We start from the raw sequence: 20,387 nt of genomic DNA on the forward strand, positions 1-20,387 counted from the left end.
AAGTTTATGTTTGCCAAAGTGTTTGAGTTCACTAAAGCTGAAAACTCTGCATTCGAATGAACAATAGGCAAACCAGCAGAGAATGTGTTGTTTATACGCATGAGTATCTTTTGGTCATAGTAGTTTCTGTCGATATTCGAATAGCACTTTGAACCTAAGTTTGAAACAATATATAAAATAGGTGTACTTAAAGTCAATGGAACAGACAAACCTTGTATGACACCTTTTCCTGTTATAGGAAACTGTTGGTAGTAAAAACCAGATATAAGTTTTGTATTATAGCTCATATCGTTTATACTAAACTCAGTCGGACATCCAAACATAATGAAACCTGCTCTAGTTGCAGCACATGTTACATCCGTCCTTAAAGTATTAAATAAGTCAACAAAACCTGTTGGTGGTATATCTGAGTAAGTATCTTCAAAGAAGTATTTTTTACCATTCACAACAACAAAGTCTTCTGGTGTCAAAAGAGCAAAACAGGCTTTAGTCGTCATTGTGTTTAAAGTTAGTTTACAATATCGTCCTTGAGGACTTTGTAAGTTTGTTGTTATAGAATTATATGACTCAGGGTTTTTAGTCGTAATAGTATAAACCACTATGTCTTCTGCCATTTTTACTTAGCAACTAAATTTTAATGAAATGTTGTGGTCGTCAAATATTTTTATGACGTCTGGGAAACTATATTTTAAGTTCAACGTTTCACCTCCTTTCATAACGTATATCTTGTCAATGACATTATATGAAACACCACAGCAAGCAATGTCGGGTTCTATTTCTTTGATGTTTATATCGTCTGCCTCTGTCAAAAGTTTCAATAGTTCTTTCAAAATTTCATGAGGTGCGATGACATATGAGTTCACTTTTACAGGGTTGTGTTCGACCAAGTTTAACATTATACCCAAAGCTTGACAAATCTTCTCCTGAGTTTTAAGTTTGTCTTTCAGTTGTTTGTAGTCGTTTCGAATATCTGCAACAGAACTTAAGTCTCTGCTAACTTCAGGATATGTTGGTTGTTCTTTTACAGGAACTATTGTTATACCATCTTCGTCTTCGTATGGTTTCCCCACTTCAACATCTCTTTCTTTGACATTGACAACAACACTTTGACTGTTTGTTTGAGTTGGTGAATTTAACTTCACATCTGCCACCGCCATTAAACCTTTTGAAACACTCACGCTTCTATTTTTCGGAAATGACATTTTACTTAGAATAAAAAGATGGACGTATTTGAGTATCTCTTCGAATTGAAGCAAAACAAAGTTTACACACACAAACAATACAAGTTCATTGACAGAATAGTTCTTTATACAAACAATGGAAAATGTTATAGAATAGCAGTCTTTGCTGAACCAAAATATTTTCATAAAGCAAAGAAAGTTGGTATAACCGAGATGGTGAAAGTTCTTGAAGCAGACAAAAATATAACAACAAAACTGACCGATATTTCTAAAGGAAAGTTTTTAATACAATACTATGTCAAAACTGGCGTACTGTCAATATTTGACGGAGAGAAGTCAGTTCAAGAACAACTTACTGACCTGCTGCCAAAATCTGCTCGATGGAAGCTGTCGTTATACCAATCTGAGGAGCCCCAGCAGGTTTCATCGAACGAATTTTCAAAAGAGCATCTTCCGTGAAAAGTGCTATTGTTTTGTAAACTTCTTTGCTTTCAATTCATCTGGACCGTCTCTGTCACCAGTATATTGTATTTGAACTGTACCAACAGTTGAAATACCACCCATAAAGTCTTCTGAGTCAGCAAATGGAATGCCAAGCCAAAAGTTTGAACGGTCTCCATTTGTATATTGAGTGTTTTGAGCTCCTGTATGAGTCCATACTTTCACATATGGCATAATAGAACTTTGCATTTCAGGGTTAATGGTTGTTGTGAAGTTGTTGTTAAAGTTCATAGCATCTAATGTCAAGTTGTATGACCTCATATCCTCAACTGTAGAATATTCTTCTCTTGGATAGTATTTGCCATCTATGTTTATATGGTATTTAATACCAGGGTTGTAGAAGCAAGAATAGTCATTTATAGTTCGTCTGAACAGTACAAACATAGTATCTGCATGTTTCATTGCAGTTGTTAAAGCAATATCTGTTCTTGCACCTGCGGTTCCTGGATTTTGGTTTCCAACTTCACCTGCAAAGTCTTTGACAGATATTTGGTGTATAGGGAACATAAGTGGAACTGCAATATATTTGGCAGCTAAAGCATTTGAAATATCTGGGTCCAACATATAGACTGCAAGTCTGCTTTCTATTCTCTTGCATTCAAACTTTTCGCATGTGAACTTAACTGGGTCCCAAGCATCTCCAGCAGCATTGAAATAATAGTTTACTTCAGTGTTGAGGTTTGAGAAACCAAAGTCTAAGTCAACTTTGTTTTTGCAAAAGTCGGCGAATGACATTTTATTTGTTCCCACTACTTCTGTAAGAGTGAATGGGTCTTGTGTTGGTGCAATGACTAAGTTATTTTTGCTTGGAGTAAGTTCGATAGAAATTTTTCCTGCCCAGTTTGGCAAGTATCTTAAAAACCTGAAGATGAGGAAAGATGACAAAGGAACTCTAAGTTTCAATTTTACTTTGGTTACTGCTGCTGCAGTTTGTCCAGAAAGGTTAACATAAACTCCTGGAACGTTAGGGTCAAGTCTTCTTATTTTCTCAATGGTTGCATACTGGTCTGTTTGTTCTCTAGCTTGTGGTTGTACTGAGTTTCTCAAAGCGAACCATTCATAGTTTGCCCATGTTACTGTTTGAACTAAGTCAGAGTTAGAATATATCTTATATCCCATGAAAACTTCTGGAGCATACTGGTATCCGACATAGAAAATTCCATTGCAACCTTTCTTGTCAGACAACTTGGCAGAAGGTTTTATTTCAATGTCTTGTTCCACGTATAAGAATGAGTTGTCAATAGAAATAATATGAAACCTGTCGCAAGCAATATCTACTGTTGTTGAAGAACCTTCTCCAAACTCACCTACGTTTCCATAAGAAACAGCAGTTGTATATTCGTAAGTTCCAGGAACTATTTCTGACCTTCTAATGGCATTGTCGCATTCGTTATACCATTCGGAAACATTTCCATTCATGGCATCCAAAACTGTTGGCGTTATATTCTGAGCGGCGTACATTTCATATGAGTAAAAATATAGAATAGTTGGATTTATATGTCATAATAGAACCCACTCCGACCAAGCTTTACTTTCTTCCTGACTGAGTTTTTAACTCTTCTTTTTCCTTCATTGCCCTCTGCTTGAAGTTGTTGCATCTTTGCATTATGTTCATCTAGTATGTTGCAAATTTCCCATGTCCTTTTTGCCTTTTGGCTCTGGTCGCCCATCTCAGGTAACCTATATCCTAGAAAGAGTTTGTCATAGTCTGTATTTGAGTCTTCGCGTATTGTTTGCATGACTCTTTCCTGAGTTTCCGGTTCAAGCTCTTCAAACAGTGCCTGTCCATATGGAATATGCTCGTTTCCAAATATATGTTTTTGTAGCCATTCTGGTTTTCTTTCCATGTTACCAACTATATCTTTTGTGAATGGGAAGGCTTCTACCCAATCTTTCAGTCTTGCGTCGTTTATTTCTGTAGTTGGTTTTATTTTGTCAAGGAACATGTTTTTCAATACTAACATTTCATTTGGTACTGTCCATTTGAGTTTTCTTAAATATTCATCCCTTCTCGGTTCATTGTCTGCAAAGTAAGTTTTTATGACATTTTGTAAACTTTCGTTTGCAAGGTCATGTACAATAGGTTCTCTTCCTTCTATCTCCCTAACTTTCTTTCTAAACTCTTCACCAAATATACCATCTCTATGGTTCTGTGTAGTTCTTTGAGATAAATGTTCTAGAACGTCAGGTGTTATATTTCCATCAGCCATGTTCATTTCATACTGGTCCAAAATATCTGCATCTTTCATATCTTTCAATGGCATTAAAGCCGCGCTGAAAATACCAGCTATATCTGGTTCACCATTGACTTCCATTGCGTCTACAACTTCTTGGAATTGAGGTTGTAAGTTTATGAACCACCTATCCGGGTTAGCTTTATGACCCCATCTCATTGTAGTTCCATCGTCTGCAGAAACAAAAGTAGGTTTGTTTCCATCTTGGTTAGGTTCTGAATGAACTTTAAACAATGTTTCATTTCTATATGTTTTCTTGAAATTTAACCTTTTATCTTCACCGAGTTCATCCGAAGATTGAACGTTAAATGCTCGTAAGTAAAAAGGGTTGTTGTATTTGTGTACATTTTTTTTCAGTTCTTCCATTCTATGCTGGATATTTTCATCTGATGTTGGAGTCTTTTGTATGTCGGCAAACATTTTTCGATATTCTTCTACTATGTCAGCCGAATTTTTTTTAGACTCTTGGAAATATTCCATATTCTCCGCATACTCTTGTTGAGGGTCAAGATTTTTCGGCTGTTCCAAATCTTCATCTAGTTCTGTGAAGTTAGTTTCCAAAGGAAGGACTTGTTCGTTTCCTTCAGGCTCTTCTAGCTTTTGTTGCTGAACTATTTCTTCCATGTCTGGTTGTATCTGAACTAGTTCTTCCTGTGGAGTTTCTTGTACCTCATCTGCTGGCATTTCATATATTCCGAGACCGTTTTCAACAAGTTCCCTTTCTAAGTCATCCGGACTCATAAACCTTTCTTCTTTCGTTCCGTCTCTATTTTTTACGCGTTTCATGAAGAGAGTTAAATTGTCATTTAGCTCTGACATCAAATATCTCGGAGTAAATTCGTTCATGTCATTTGGATGATATGCTATTAAATCATATCCCTTAGCGAGCTTGTATTTTCCAGGTTTGAAATTATATCCCCTTTGGTGCAGAGCCATAAAGCTAAATAGGTTCGGGTCAGTATTTCCATCCTTGAACTTTCTAATAGCTTCTTTATATCTGTCACTAAAGTCAATACTATCTGGGTAACCATAGTCTTCTTTAAGCATTTTTAAGAATTCTTGGTTTCCTTGTTCTCTACTTCTTTTATGTCCTTGCTCTGTTTGTGGTTGTTGTTGTGCTGGTTGTGGTGCAGTGTTTTGAACTGTTGGTTGTTGTGTTGGTTGTTGTGCTGGTTGTTGTGCATGCCTGTGTCTGTGTCCATGTGACGATGTAAATGTTCTAGGTAGTCCTGGTGCAGGTGCTTCTCTTGGAGGGTTTGGTGGTATATAAGTTCCACCAGCTGGCACATATGTTCCATCTGCAGCGTAATGTCCTACCTGACTTTTCGTTTTTAAGAAAGCATTTACTAGGTCTGTTTTGGTCTGTTGTAACTCTTTTTCTTGACTTTTCACAACAGTTGCTCTAACGGCGTCATAGGCACTTTGAACTGCCTGTCTCGTTGCTGCATCTGTTATTTTCGTCATATTTTGTGCTACTTCTTTTAACTCTTTGTCGAAACCTTCAGACTTCAGTTTCTTTCCAGATGAGAAGTCGTTCACTTGTTTCACCTTACTATGAAGAGCTTCGAAAGCGTTCTTAAAGTCAGCATTTGTTAAAGCTTCATTTGAACTATCTTCATCCGCTTGTATTTTTGTCCTTATTGACCCTATGAGTTGGCTGCTTTAGCGTTGGCTTGGGCATCTAACCAGTCATTGTTAGCTTTTATATATTCTGCACTTTTCATTGCCTTTTGCATGGCTGCGTCGTTATTTTTACTTTCTTGTGCTAAGTTTTCATACTGTACGGTTTGGTTTTGCAACTGTAAAAGTTTTTCTGCCTTTACATTTGCTTCAACTTCTTTTTTATACTCATCGCTATCCATATATGTCTTCAGGGCTTTTTGTTTTATCTCTTCATCTTTCAGTACTTTATATCGAGTAGTATGGTTTTTCAAATTTATGACATCTTGTTCCATTTTTGCTACTTCTGCTGCTTTTTCTGACACTTTTTTTCGCATATTCCTCTGTACTTAGTTCTTTCAGTTGTTCTTCTTTCTTCTTTTCTCTACGTTTAACTCATTGAGTTTCTTTGTGTGTCTGTCATATTCTAGTTTCTTTTCGTTTTCACTTATTTGCTTCTGTATGTCTATGTTTGACTTTTTGACATCTGTTATTTGATTTTTGAGTGAACTCAAATTCATTTGACTTTGAGGGTTATAGGCTGTTCCGTCTGCAGCTCCACCATAGCCTGCCATTTTCGCTAAAAGTGCCGCTCTTAAACCTCCACTCTGTGCACCAACAACTCGGTTTAAAAGCATAGGGTTGCTTGACATTTGTTGCAACATAGTGGGGTCATTCATCATTTGTTGTTGCAACTGTTGTTGTGGTGTCAGTTTTACTATTGGATGTTTCAATGCTCTCTTCCTCTTACGTATATTCTTACGTAGCTTACGTGGCATTTTAAGTGAAGTTAAAAAGCGGTTTTTGACAGATGTTTTATTGTGACTTCTTCGTAAAGACTTTGTTGAGATTTCTTCGTAAATGAGTGTAAATGACCCAAAAATATATTTTAGGGTAGAAGGTTAGATATAACCTCTTTTCTAACCTCTTTTCTACCCTCTTGAATTTTCATGAATTTCTTCGTAAAGACTTTGTTAAGACTTCTTCATCTAATTTCTCATGAACTTTCTTGTCTATGTTTTGTTGAGATTTCATCGTAAAGACTTTGTTGAGATTTCTTCGTAAATGACCCTAGTAGTATATTTTTGGTGTAAATTTCATGAAAATTCAAGAGGGTAGAAAAGAGGTTAGAAAAGAGGTTATATCTAACCTTCTACCCTAAACATTATTTTTGTCTGATTTTACGATGAAATCTTGACAAAACATTTACGAAGAAGTCTTGACAAAACATTTACGAAGAAATCTTGACAAAACATTTACGAAGAAGTCTTGACAAAACATTTACGAAGAAGTCTTGACAAAACATTTACGAAGAAATCTTGACAAATTCAAGAGGGTAGAAAAGAGGTTAGAAAAGAGGTTATATCTAACCTTCTACCCTAAACATTATTGTCTGATTTTACGATGAAGTTTTGACAAAGTCTTTACGATGAAGTTTTGACAAAGTCTTTACGATGAAATCTTGACAAAGTCTTTACGATGAAATCTTGACAAAGTCTTTACGATGAAATCTTGACAAAACATTTACGAAGAAGTCTTGACAAATTCAAGAGGGTAGAAAGGAGGTTAGAAAAGAGGTTATATCTAACCTTCTACCCTAAAATATATTTTTGTCTGATTTACACTCATTGACGATGAAGAAGTCTCAACAAAACATTTACGAAGAAGAAGTCTTGACAAAACATTTACGAAGAAGTCTTGACAAAACATGAAAACATATATAATTTGTGAAAAGTGAAACATTATATAATGTTTTCGACCAAGAAGACTAACAATTTTCCGAATAAAAACTTCATTTATACTAAACATCTTCAGGGCTAGAAGGCACGAAGTGCCTGGAAGCCCCACTACCTTTTTTTTTTTTTTTTTTTTTTTTTTTTTATGCCCACTCTATCATTTTGGTTTTTTTTGCAAAACGTGGTAAAATCCGTGTAAATGCTCAGATACATGTGGCCAATAATATTTGAATACTGACAGGTCCGGATATTAGGTTTAAATAGCTGATTTAATTCGAAATATGAAAAAATATGAAATCTCAATGTAATATAGTAAATTAAGAATCAGTATGAATGGTTATATGATTTTGATAAAAGAAAACTGAATGAAATAGAAAAAAAATTTGAATCTTAGAATTTGAAAGTAATGAAAGAAGAAAAAGTGGATTTAAAGGAGGTTTTATGATAAGGTATTGTCGGGTATTAGAAGTAAATATGTTGAAGAGAGATATTCAGTTAATATGAGACAAAATTAAAACAAGAATTGAAGATTGTGTATGAATGTGTCATTCTGGGAGACTTGCATAGACAATGTCTCCCACAATGACACATAGCACACAATAACAGTGCACTGTTGCACTTTGTTGACAAAAGATACACAATCAGAAGAAGATTGTGTATGAATGTGTCATTCTGGGAGACTTGCATAGACAATGTCTCCCACAATGACACATAGCACACAATAACAGTGCACTGTTGCACTTTGTTGACAAAAGATACACAATCAGAAGAAGATTGTGTATGAATGTGTCATTCTGGGAGACTTGCATAGACAATGTCTCCCACAATGACACATAGCACACAATAACAGTGCACTGTTGCACTTTGTTGACAAAAGATACACAATCAGAAGAAGATTGTGTATGAATTGTGTCATTCTGGGAGACTTGCATAGACAATGTCTTCCAGAATGAGACAATCTTCCGCAATTAGAATACGATTGCGGAACTTCGACGACAAGAGTGCATTATGCACTTTTCGTGTTTTAATTTTGTCTCATATTAATTAAATATCTCTTTCAACACGTTCACTTCTAATACCCGACAATAACCTATCATAAAACCCCTAAAGCCACTTTTTCTTCTCAATTTACTTTTAAATTCTGAGATTCAAATTTTGTTCTATTTCATTCAGTTTTCTTTTATCAAAATCATATAACCATTCATACTGATTCTTAATTTACTATATTACATTGAGATTTCATATTTTTTCATATTTCGAATTAAATCAGCTATTTAAACCTAATATCCGGACCTGTCAGTATTCAAATATTATTGGCCACATGTATCTGAGCATTTACACGGATTTTACCAAATTTTGCAAAAAATGTGTTATGAGATGGGTGTTTACCGGCAAACCCAAATTTTAGCTAAAAGTGACAGGGAAAAAAAAACGTTTAGTATTAAAAAAAAGACCGATGAGAGCTTCGTTCGAAATATAGAGGGAACTGAGAATGCGCAACCATTCTCAGGGAATATTGGATGCTATTCCCGTTCCCTCTGTATGGAAAATTGAGGTTTTCAAAGGGAGTTAAAATAATATCAAATTTATACTAATTTACTTCAAAATACAAAAGTATTTGACAGCTAAAATTAGTTACTTTAGCAAGCCTATCAATACCCTTTTACGATTATTGCTACTTTTTCGAAATAAAATAAATTTATTATCAAAAACCTTTTTTTCTTAGTAAAAATAAAAATGTTATTTTATATCAAGTTTTTATTCATAAATTTTTATAATGTTGTATAAATTTGAAGGTGGAAATCTGTAATAATTTTATCTTGAAAAGACTTGGCATTCTCAACAATGAATTGAGGGGTATTGCATCCAAATTCTGTAATTTGCGTGAGAATACTAAGCTTGATTTCCATTGGGATACTTAATTTCGAAAAATACTGGGTCATTCGTTTTTGAACCTTTGCTGCCTTGACAACTTTATCAAGTAGGTCATCTAAACCCAATTGAAGCGTATTTAAGTTTGCTGATGAGTTAACTATTAACGATTTAATTTTATCAGTGAGCATTATACATTTTTCTGTATCCAGTCTGATTGTAGACTTTTTTGGCTTTTTTTCAGATGGCAACGGATTTGGAATTTTGTCTCTGAGCCTTATATCTTGAGAAATTCTGTAATAAAATGAAGGAACGATAAAATCGATTAATTTCATCACAAATCGATCAAATCTCATGAAAATTGTTCCGCCAAAGTAGTAATATTTAATTTTTTTGTTAATCGATTCTGAAATGTTATTTGTGAGAGCTAAATTTTCATCTCTTTCAGCGGCTGTCCATCTTTCTTGGTTTGATATCCATTGATTTTGTATGTATTTTGAAAATTCTGGGAATTTTTCGGCTATTTCCAGAATTTTTTTGAACGTTGGTTCAATCCATTCTTTCTTGCCATTTCTGCCGTATGCAAGATAGTTCATTTTTGTATCTAATATCAATTTGTCTGAACTCTCAAATGCATAATCTTTCAAATTTTTTCTGAACGCCCTCATTACATGAACTGCACACCAATGAAGGATAACTTCTGGAAAAGAGTTGATAATCGCATTTTCGATTTCTTGTGCACAATCTGACATAAAATATTTTGGTTTTACTTTTGCCCAGTTAAAAAATGCCTTGAGACAGAATGCAATATTTTCTGAAGTGTTTGGATAAACGACAAATTGAAAAATTGGGAATGCATGTGTATTTGGAAATTTGGCTGATATCATGTAAAACAACATTTTAAATTCAAGTAATGAATGGGTTGCATCAATAAAATGCTCTTTCACAATTTTGATTATGTCCAGAAATTTGAAAGAAGCATAATAAAAGATTAATTTCTTTGGTTTGTTGTAATTATCGACATCGAAATAAATTAAATCTTTTGGTGACTCTTGTTCTTTGATACCCTTAAATAATTGAGTTGACTTGAATTGATTATCATCGTACTTTTGAATACCTTTGATCTTTTTATTTCCTTTTTCCTGAATTGTTTTCATTTGATCTGAAGATGCATTCAAAAAAGATGGCCTGTTAAGTGGATCATCCAGATCAAGTTTTTTGTCGCATTCAATTTGAGCCATTTTCGGATCACCCCCTGTTTTATAAAATTAATAAGTACCCGACGATAGCATTGTGATAATGTGTGGTATTTCTTTGTCTCATCTTTGATTTGATTGTGATTATGTGTTCCATTATATTCTGTTAGGATATATTCTTCATCATCCTTTAGAAATGAGATACATGCTTCACATTTATCTGCACTGCACCTGAATTTTAATTTTGTTTCCCCTAAATTTGGATTTTTTTTTTGATATGGACAACCTGCATGGCATTCGTTATCAATGACAGCTTTCATAGCATCTATATAAGATAGCCTTTCTTTAAGTTCGCATGGTGCATCGATATGCATCAAAAAAATGAAATGAAATTTCAATATCAAAAAAAGCACAAAATTTGAAAAAATTCACAAATCTCGGTTTCTGAAAGAAAATGGCCTCTTAAACTTTGTGCATATATTCATCTATAAGACACATTGTATCCATATATTATTTAGCCAACACAACTTATCTGGTATCGAGAAAATTCAAAAAAAGCACAAAATTTGAAAATTGCTCGGTTCTACATTCAAAATAAATTTCATTAATTTTTACGTACATATTAAGGTACTTATCTTCTACATATATAATCTTCATTAGATATATACATGATAAATAAAATTCATAAAACATTAAAAATCAAAAAATTAGATGAACCTTGGCAATTAAACTTTATTAAATAATAGTTGTTTATAAATTATATTATATTATCATTTAATATTATTTTGATAATGAAGATTTTATTTTGCAATAATATAAACGAAATTTTTTACCTTATGAACATTTGATGGAAATATGCAAATTTAAAATAATAAAGAAAGCCGCGAGCGAAGCGATCGGCTTAGTTCGAAGATTTTGGTTCAAATCTTTGCTGATCTGTAATTCGCGGAAGCCGCGAGCGAAGCGATCGGCTTAGGTCTAAGATTTTGATTCAAATCTTTGCTTATATTCCTTAAATTCTTTATGAAACTCGCAACAGTTCCATAAAAAATTTTAAATTCTAAACTGTCGAAATTACCGATCGGTAATCACACCCTTCACAGTGTGTCACTTTTTACAAGTGTGTCACTTTTAGCTAAAATTACCCCTACTCAAATGGCAGACGGAAATGACCCGAGTTTGGTCACTACCGCTTCTTTGAAGGGTAGAGAAACGCCAATAGAAGGTGTGCAAACAAAGCGAGCTAGTAAAGTATTGATTGAAACACCTTCAATGCCTTTTGAGACCGAATCTTATAAATTCCGACAAACAGCAACAAAGTCACAGCAACAAACATCACCAAGTCGTCGTGCACCACAAACATCATCTGGAAAAAGAATTAAGGAAGGATTATATTCAGTAAAAATGAAAAATTCAACTTGGACACACACTGATCCTGATGTTCCAGACCACTACGCAAGTCGAAAAGAAATTTTAGAAGTTCTTAACAATTTTGAATCCGCTGTAAAGTCATTAACAGGCGTTGATGACACAAAAACTGCATCGGCAATGCAAAATATCACAGATTTGCTTTTAGAACAGTTAGCATGTATGTTACGTGCTGAATGTAGAGAACAAGAACTAATCGTCGAAAAATCACGCGAATCTTACGCAGAAGTTTTCTTATTATTAAGAAAAGAAATAAACAAAAGCCATGATGAAATGGACAAACTTAAAAATCATAACGTACAATTAGAAGCTGAGTTAACTAAAGTAATCGATACTTCATCAGAGAGAGTTAACGAGATTCAATTTGATTGTGAAAGACAACTTAAAGCAAAGGATGACGAAATGGAACAACGAAAACAAGAGTACGATCTGTCAATGAAGCGTTTCCTCGAGCAGAAATCTCAATTGGAAGAGCACGTAAAGGCTTTACATCGAGTTTTCTTAGATTTCCAAAGTGATTCAGTTTACATCACTCTGGAAGATCTCAAACAAAAGCTTGCTAATACAGAAAAGAAATTACGCTACAAGGAAACAGAAATTCAAAAATTAAATGATAAAATTGACAAACACAAGAAGCAGATTCTTGATTTGCAGGCTCAGAAGACTAATTTAGACCAAGCCAATGGTGAATTACGCAGAAAACTTCAGAATGCGCTCGCATCAAAAGGAAGATTAGAACGTCAGATTGAAATCCAACAATTTGGTGAAGAAGAAGACGGAGAAAAGAAGGGAAAGCGTAATTTATCTGTAGATTCAACACCATACATCAGTGTTTTACAGAAATTAAATCAAATTTACGATAAGATCTCAGATATACTTCAAAGATCGAATGTAAATGTTCCATCACAACAGCAATACACTGATGATATCGATAAGGTTCTTCTTTCAGGTAACCCAGCATTAATGATTCAAGCTGTTGAAAAACGCGTCATTGATGTACTCCAAACCACGGAGAACCTTGATAGTGTTGATATCCATGCAGATAATGACTTTATTTACGATTCAATCCAGAATCCTCGCTTCCTACAATACGTTGCTCCACATATTGATGTTCCTTTGCCAAATACTCAGTCATCTGATTACAATCCGTTCCAAATCATGCGACAGATCTTCCAAGCTAAGTATCTACAAGACGAATGGATGAAAAGAACAGGTGGACAAGTCCAAAGATTCCCTGAATTCATCGTTTCATTTTTCACTAGAAATGATGAGTCACTTTTTGTTGCATTAACAAATGCGGCTCGATTATGGAGATGCATTTCTGATGAGAAATACAGTGAGATGAAGCTATTTAAGTCGTTTGCTCTTGAAGAATACACGTGTGATGAATTGACTTTCTTCTTAAGATGCAGATATCTTTTGTTGGGACTTCCTGGAATCGACAGCCAAGCACCAAAGAAAATAATGGTCGATATAAGTGAAATCAAAAATATGATGAATTCTGTGGTCGGCCAATATTCTCATGTAGCGCAATCTGTTATTGAAAAAGCCGAGAAACAGGCAAATAATGAGAATAGAATCGATTACGCTGAATTCATGATAATTTTCTTGGAATTCTACGAAAGAGAAAGAAGAAAACGCAGAAATGCAGTCAGATTGATGTTCCAATCCAAACAGTATATGCAAGGAAACATCAAAATTGACTTCGAAAACTTTTGTGCTTTGGTTAAATCTCTTGGTTACCAAGGTGATTCACAAACAGTTTTCGAATTGTATAGAGAAGCAACAATGGTTTCTAAAGGTGATTTGAACTTAGAATCATTGTTAACAGCTATGGATTCAATGGGATTCCACTTCTATTCAATAGAAGCACCAATAACTTTGTTACATAATACACCTGTAACTGAACTGAAAAGAAGTGATTTGTTCAAGAGATGGATAAGATTCGGAAGATGGTTCGAAGGATTCTTGAAACCATTAGGAACATTCGATACTTGGTTGCACGCCGAATTAAAACAGGCTGTAAAGAGAGTTGATAACATTTTCAAGACAAATTCGCCTGTCCCTGTAATGTTTAACGAATACAGAAAATTATTGGACTATTTCCAGTTTATGCTTGATATGCTAGCTGAAGGATCAAAGAATCCAATGACTCCTGAGAAAAGTAATAGAGAATTATTACTTATGGAGAATTTAGTTGATTTGTTAGTAACTCACGTTGTTACTGAATGCGACAAAGATTACATTTTTGAAGAATTAACAAGTTAAGATATTATTAATTTAAATTGTTTGTAAAATAATATATAAAGATATTGTTTGAGAAATTAGTTCACGTTGAAACATAATTCTTTAAGTGTTTTTATATTTGACTCTTTGGATGAAAAAATACAAGAGAACAACAAGCATGTACAGCATTTAGAATAATTTTTATGATTACTGATGATGTCCAAATATTTTAAAATTGAAAGTGATTTATTTTTTGAATTCTTGACCAAGATTGAAAGCTTTACAAAATATGTTCCACATATTTTGTAAAGCTTTCAATCTTGGTCAAGAATTACAAAATAGTTCGAAAATTGAAAATCGCTTCACTCATTCAATTTTCGCCCTATTTTATTAATTTTCGGAGATTTCAATGGATAAATCAACAGAACGGTATAACTCAAATTGGTGTATGTTTTAGTTTCAAAAAGGTCAAAATTAACTCATGATAGTAGCAATTACAGAAGGCAAATTTTATAAAAAAATAATTTTATAGATTATTTTGGCAAAAAAAAATCAAGTTATCACGTATTATATATTAGCTTCACTGTGCGCCGAGATAAGCTGATAATCAATATTTTCATCCGATCCACGAAAATACGGCAGATTTTCTTTCATCGAGGCTGATAACAAACATATTTAAAATGTACTCTGAGCTTTTTCTGAGCACGGCTCAGAAAAATGTTCAGAGTATATTGGAATACTAATATACTCTAAATTGTTTTGGGCATTACAAATTCAAAAAAATGGGACCTAAAAATTTTGAATTAAAATTCAAATTTACTTATTTGGCTTATACAAATATTTGTAATTTCTTTCAACATAGCTTAACGCAACTAGAAAAAGAATTATTCGATATTAATAGCACCATGCTCGACCAAGAAATTGACAATTTCTGTGGAATTTGCTTTGATAGCGACACTTAGATGGCATTCATTAATATTGAGAGAATTGGAAAAAACATTGATAAATATTAAAAGAATCAGAATTAGAAAAAACATTGATAAATATTAAAAGAATCAGAATTGGAAAAAACATTGATAAATATGAAAAGAATCAGAATTCGATAAAGTAATGATAAATATGAAACGAAAGCAAATGCTATAAAACAATGATAAATATGATAAGAAAGAAAATTCCATAACGTCTTTCTAAGTATTTGGCAATTTTTGGTGAATAAGATTCTATTGCAATGCTAAGAGGGCATCCATCAATATTGAGAGAATTTGACAAAATAATGATAAATATTAAAAGAAAGATAATAAGTTTCATGTTAACATCTGCACCATGTTCAACTAAGAATTTGACAATTTCTGTTGAATTTAATTTGATTGCAATGCTAAGAGGGCATTCATTAATATTGAGAGGATATCATAAAAAAATGATGAATATGAATAAAAAGAAAACTATATAAAACAATAATAAATATGAAAAGAAAGAAAATTCCATAAAACAATGATGAACATGAAAAGAAAGAAAATTCTATAAAACAATGATAAATATTAAAAGAAAGATAATAAGTTTCATGTTAACATCTGCACCATGTTCAACTAAGAATTTGACAATTTCTATTGAATTAGATTTGATTGCAATACTAAGAGGGCATCCATCAATATTGAGAGAATTTGACAAAATAATGATAAATATGAATAAAAAGAAAGTTCCATAAAACAATGATAAATACAAAAAGAAAGAGAATATCATAAAATAATGATAAATATTAAAAGAAAGATAATAAGTTTCATGTTAACATCTGCACCATGTTCAACTAAGAATTTGACAATTTCTATTGAATTAGATTTGATTGCAATACTAAGAGGGCATCCATCAATATTGAGAGAATTTGACAAAATAATGATAAATATGAATAAAAAGAAAGTTCCATAAAACAATGATAAATACAAAAAGAAAGAGAATATCATAAAATAATGATAAATATTAAAAGAAAGATAATAAGTTTCATGTTAACATCTGCACCATGTTCAACTAAGAATTTGACAATTTCTATTGAATTAGATTTGATTGCAATACTAAGAGGGCATCCATCAATATTGAGAGAATTTGACAAAATAATGATAAATATGAATAAAAAGAAAGTTCCATAAAACAATGATAAATACAAAAAGAAAGAGAATATCATAAAATAATGATAAATATTAAAAGAAAGATAATAAGTTTCATGTTAACATCTGCACCATGTTCAACTAAGAATTTGACAATTTCTATTGAATTAGATTTGATTGCAATACTAAGAGGGCATCCATCAATATTGAGAGAATTTGACAAAATAATGATAAATATGAATAAAAAGAAAGTTCCATAAAACAATGATAAATACAAAAAGAAAGAGAATATCATAAAATAATGATAAATATTAAAAGAAAGATAATAAGTTTCATGTTAACATCTGCACCATGTTCAACTAAGAATTTGACAATTTCTGTTGAATTTAATTTGATTGCAATGCTAAGAGGGCATTCATTAATATTGAGAGGATATCATAAAAAATGATGAATATGAAAAGAAAAAGATCTATATGAAATAATGATAAGTACTAATAGAAAGAGAATAAAATAAAACATTGATAAATATGAAAAGGAAGAGAATTTTATAAAACATTGATAAATATAAAAAGAAAGCAAACTAAATAAAACAATGATAAATGTGAAAATAAAGAAAATTCCATAAAACAATGATAAATATGAAATGAAAGAGAATAGGGATGCGTTAAACACGCCATTTGACCGGGCGTACATTTTTTTTGTTCGCCCAAAAATTTCGCCATTTGAGAAATTCAAAAATTAAAAATAAAATTTTAATCTTGATTTTTTTATTTTCGTGATTTTTTTGAAACTTACATAAGCGATGAAATACTTTTTTAAGTAATCGTTTATTATATATAAATATATCTTAATAAATTTAATTCCTTAAGGTAGAGCGTGTTCAAATTTAAAATCTCATACAATATTTTCTTAATGGCGTATTTTTCTGAGGTCGCCCAAATAAAGGTGAATTCAAAATTGAGAACTCCAAGGCGTATGGCGAGTATTCAAAAAGTACGCCACTTACAAAATATTGAATGTGGATTATCAATTTTTTGGCGTGTTCAATTTCAAATTTTGATATTTATGTTTATTTTATTCAGTATAGTGCTAAGAATTAAAATATAAAATTCATAGAATTTTTTCTTTGAAAATATTTTACATTTTTATTAGACCACTCCTAGACTAGTCATCAGGTTATCCTCAGATCATCCTCAGACTACTCCTTATCAGATTACTCATCATCCTCAGACTACTCCTTAGACCCCTCCTCATCAGACTACTCCTCAGATCTTCCTCATAAGACTCCTCCTCAGATCTTCCTCCTGAGACTACTCTTCAGACTACTCCTTAGAGTCCTCCTCATCAGACTAGTCCTGAGACTAGTCCTCAGACTACTCCTGAAACTACTCCTCAGATTATCCGCAGACTCCTCCTCAGATTATCCTCAAACTCCTCAGACTACTCCTCAGTCTAATCCTCAGACTCCTCCTCAGATTATCCTCAAACTCCTCCTCAGATTATCCTCAGACTCCTCCTCAGATTATGCTCAGATTATCCTCAAACTCCTCAGTCTAATCCTCAGACTCCTCCTCAGATTATGCTCAGATTATCCTCAAACTCCTCAGACTACTCCTCGGTCTAATCCTCAGACTCCTCCTCAGATTATCCTCAAACTCCTCCTCGGTCTAATCCTCAGACTCCTCCTCAGATTATCCTCAAACTCCTCCTCAGATTATCCTCAGACTCCTCCTCAGATTATCCTCAAACTCCTCCTCAGATTATCATCAAACTCCTCAAACTACTCCTCGGTCTAATCCTCAGACTCCTCCTCAGATTATCCTCAGATTATCACTTTCCATATATATATCGATAACTAAATAATTACTCATTATACTTTCTTTATTTTTTTTTAATTTTAAAATAATATTAATATATCTTTCTACGTTTAATGATGAAAAGAGAAAGAGGAGTAAAAAGAGGAAAGAGAAAAGAAAGAGAGAGAGAGAGAAAAAAAAAGAGAAAGAAAGAAAAAAAAGGACGGCGATAATTTTGTATTGTTTTGTTATTCGGCCGAATGGCGGGTACGAAGTAGCCGCCATTCGGCCCCAAAAATGGCGTATTATTCTATTTTTAAACGGTCATGGTGTAAAACCGTCGCATCCCTAAAGAGAATATAATAAAACAATGATAAATGTAAAAAGAAAGCTAACTTTATAAAACAATAACAAATATGAAAAGGAAGAGAATTATATGAGTTGTTAAAAAACGGTTATGATCGTCGTCCTACTTCTCCATTTTTTACCAGAATTTCTCACTTTGAACGATAGAACCTATGAATCGAGCCATAATTCTCATACCAAAAATTCGAGAAAAATTTTTAAATGATGTCTGTCTAATCAAACCTTAATGTTGAGAAAAGATGCGAAATCATAATCAAATTATTTGGCACAAAATCATATTTTCTTTCTTAAGAATAGTGAAGCTATAAAATTTAGCTATGTGAGAATGTGAATAGTTGTATATTTATAGAATATGAGGAAATTGCAAAATTGCGAGAATATGAGAATATAAAAATGGTAAATATGCACATTTTTGATATAATTAGAATTTAATAGAAAAATAAGTATGTGTGCAAGTGTGATATTGCATGATATTAACATACGAAGCAATGATTGAGAAAGATTTGGAGAAATTCAATGGTAAATTATAATAAAACGAGTATATAAGCCTTAGATATGTAAGGGAAAATGTTCTTAAGTAGTGGATAATTGATTTATATTTATTTTGACTAATCAACATCTGATTGAAGACTTTGTTCCTCATCTGAGGTACTTTTTGAAGTATTGTACCTCAGATGAGGAACAAAGACTCCAAATACTCTTAACAAAGATCTTTGAAGATTTCCTTCTTCAATCAACATCTGATTGTTCACTTTGTTCCTCATCTGAGGTACGCGAAGGGACATTGTACCTCAGATGAGGAATAAAGACTTGAAAGATTGTTAAAAACAATCTTTCATGTCTTTTGGCAACAATCAACATCTGATTGTTCACTTTGTTCCTCATCTGAGGTACGCGAAGGGACATTGTACCTCAGATGAGGAATAAAGACTTCATAGACTTCTTATGAGAGTCTTCGAAGACTTTCTTCTTCAATCAGAAGTTGATTGAAGACTTTGTTCCTTATCTGAGGTACACACAGAGATATTGTACATCACATGATGATATATTGTTTAAAATCACATTTTAGACAATTTATTTGGTTAAATATAAAAAAATAATTTTTAATTTAACTCAACTCATAGAATTTATTGTTCAAACCAATACGCAAACAATAATAATAACTTTCTATCGATTGAGATCATCGAAATTAGCTTGTATTTTGAAAATATAATAATAATGATAGAAAATATAAAAAAAATATGACGAGAAAATAGAAAATTTTTCGATTTTTAATTTTTCATGATAATTTATTTAGTTTGAGGAGTCGATGCTCCTCATCTGAGGTACAATGTCCCTTCGCGTACCTCAGATGAGGAACAAAGTGAACAATCAGATGTTGATTGTTGCCAAAAGACATGAAAGATTGTTTTTAACAATCTTTCAAGTCTTTATTCCTCATCTGAGGTACAATGTCCCTTCGCGTACCTCAGATGAGGAACAAAGTGAACAATCAGATGTTGATTGTCATCCAAGAACACTAAAGATTGTTCTTAAGAGTCTCTGAAGTCTCTGTTCCTCATCTGAGGTAAAATACCTCAAAAAGTACCTCAGATGAGGAACAAAGTCTTCAATTAGATATTGATTATCAACCGAATCTTAAATTCACCTTTCCTAAGACTTTTTAAGATATGGTTACATTATTAGATCATTTTATTTTCATCAAGCATTATTTCAATTTCTTTTTATTGTATTTTTAAAGAATTACATTTTCATTTCAGCAAACATAGATATATCACAGCACATTTATTATCTTCAAGTTATATATGATTGTTTCATATGGTTAGTATATGATTTCTCTGAATTTTTAACTTTGTGAATCTTTGATGATTCTTTCAACCTTGGACCGATCGACCATAATTTATGCCATATTCACACATAAGACATTCTCATTCATTCAATATATAAATTGCAGAAATTCATCCGAATCTCGAAATTTATATCTTCAATATCTGTCCGTGCTCTGAACAAGCGCATGCCATACACCGCCTCAATTAATTAGAATTTTTGATGAATTTTGTTCCACGCTATGACCACTCTATGCGAAACTCGTT

The 20,387-nt window shown here is 32.7% G+C and overlaps 5 protein-coding genes across 5 annotated transcripts, besides 2 other annotated features; 1 reads left to right on the forward strand and 4 right to left on the reverse strand.

The window, feature by feature from the left end:
* Positions 1-614, reverse strand: TVAGG3_0597080 (uncharacterized protein; the record flags this gene model as incomplete). Its single annotated transcript, XM_051239646.1, has 1 exon — positions 1-614. A coding segment is annotated over one exon (614 nt), but the record flags the coding sequence as incomplete, so codon positions are not given.
* Positions 1-3,089: part of a mobile genetic element that runs on past the window's edge.
* Positions 621-1,157, reverse strand: TVAGG3_0597090 (protein of unknown function, DUF4106 family; the record flags this gene model as incomplete). The annotated part of the gene is made up of 1 exon (XM_051239647.1): positions 621-1,157. The coding sequence occupies one exon, from the start codon at positions 1,155-1,157 to the stop codon at positions 621-623; it is 537 nt and encodes a 178-aa protein (XP_051097471.1).
* An 86-nt stretch (positions 3,090-3,175) lies between the features above and the next one.
* TVAGG3_0597100 (protein of unknown function, DUF4106 family) lies at positions 3,176-3,997 on the reverse strand (the record flags this gene model as incomplete). The annotated part of the gene is made up of 1 exon (XM_051239648.1): positions 3,176-3,997. The coding sequence occupies one exon, from the start codon at positions 3,995-3,997 to the stop codon at positions 3,176-3,178; it is 822 nt and encodes a 273-aa protein (XP_051097472.1).
* A 4,704-nt stretch (positions 3,998-8,701) lies between these two features.
* Positions 8,702-11,532: a mobile genetic element.
* Positions 9,420-10,424, reverse strand: TVAGG3_0597120 (MULE transposase domain-containing protein; the record flags this gene model as incomplete). Its single annotated transcript, XM_001302880.2, has 1 exon — positions 9,420-10,424. A coding segment is annotated over one exon (1,005 nt), but the record flags the coding sequence as incomplete, so codon positions are not given.
* Positions 11,533-11,534: 2 nt separating the features above from the next.
* TVAGG3_0597130 (uncharacterized protein) lies at positions 11,535-14,075 on the forward strand (the record flags this gene model as incomplete). Its single annotated transcript, XM_001302881.1, has 1 exon — positions 11,535-14,075. One exon carries the CDS (start codon positions 11,535-11,537, stop codon positions 14,073-14,075), a length of 2,541 nt encoding a protein of 846 aa, XP_001302882.1.
* Between the last annotated feature and the right edge of the window lie 6,312 nt (positions 14,076-20,387).

This window comes from Trichomonas vaginalis, chromosome II (assembly GCF_026262505.1).
Source record: "Trichomonas vaginalis G3 chromosome II, whole genome shotgun sequence".
Classification (NCBI taxonomy): Eukaryota; Parabasalia; order Trichomonadida; family Trichomonadidae; genus Trichomonas; species Trichomonas vaginalis.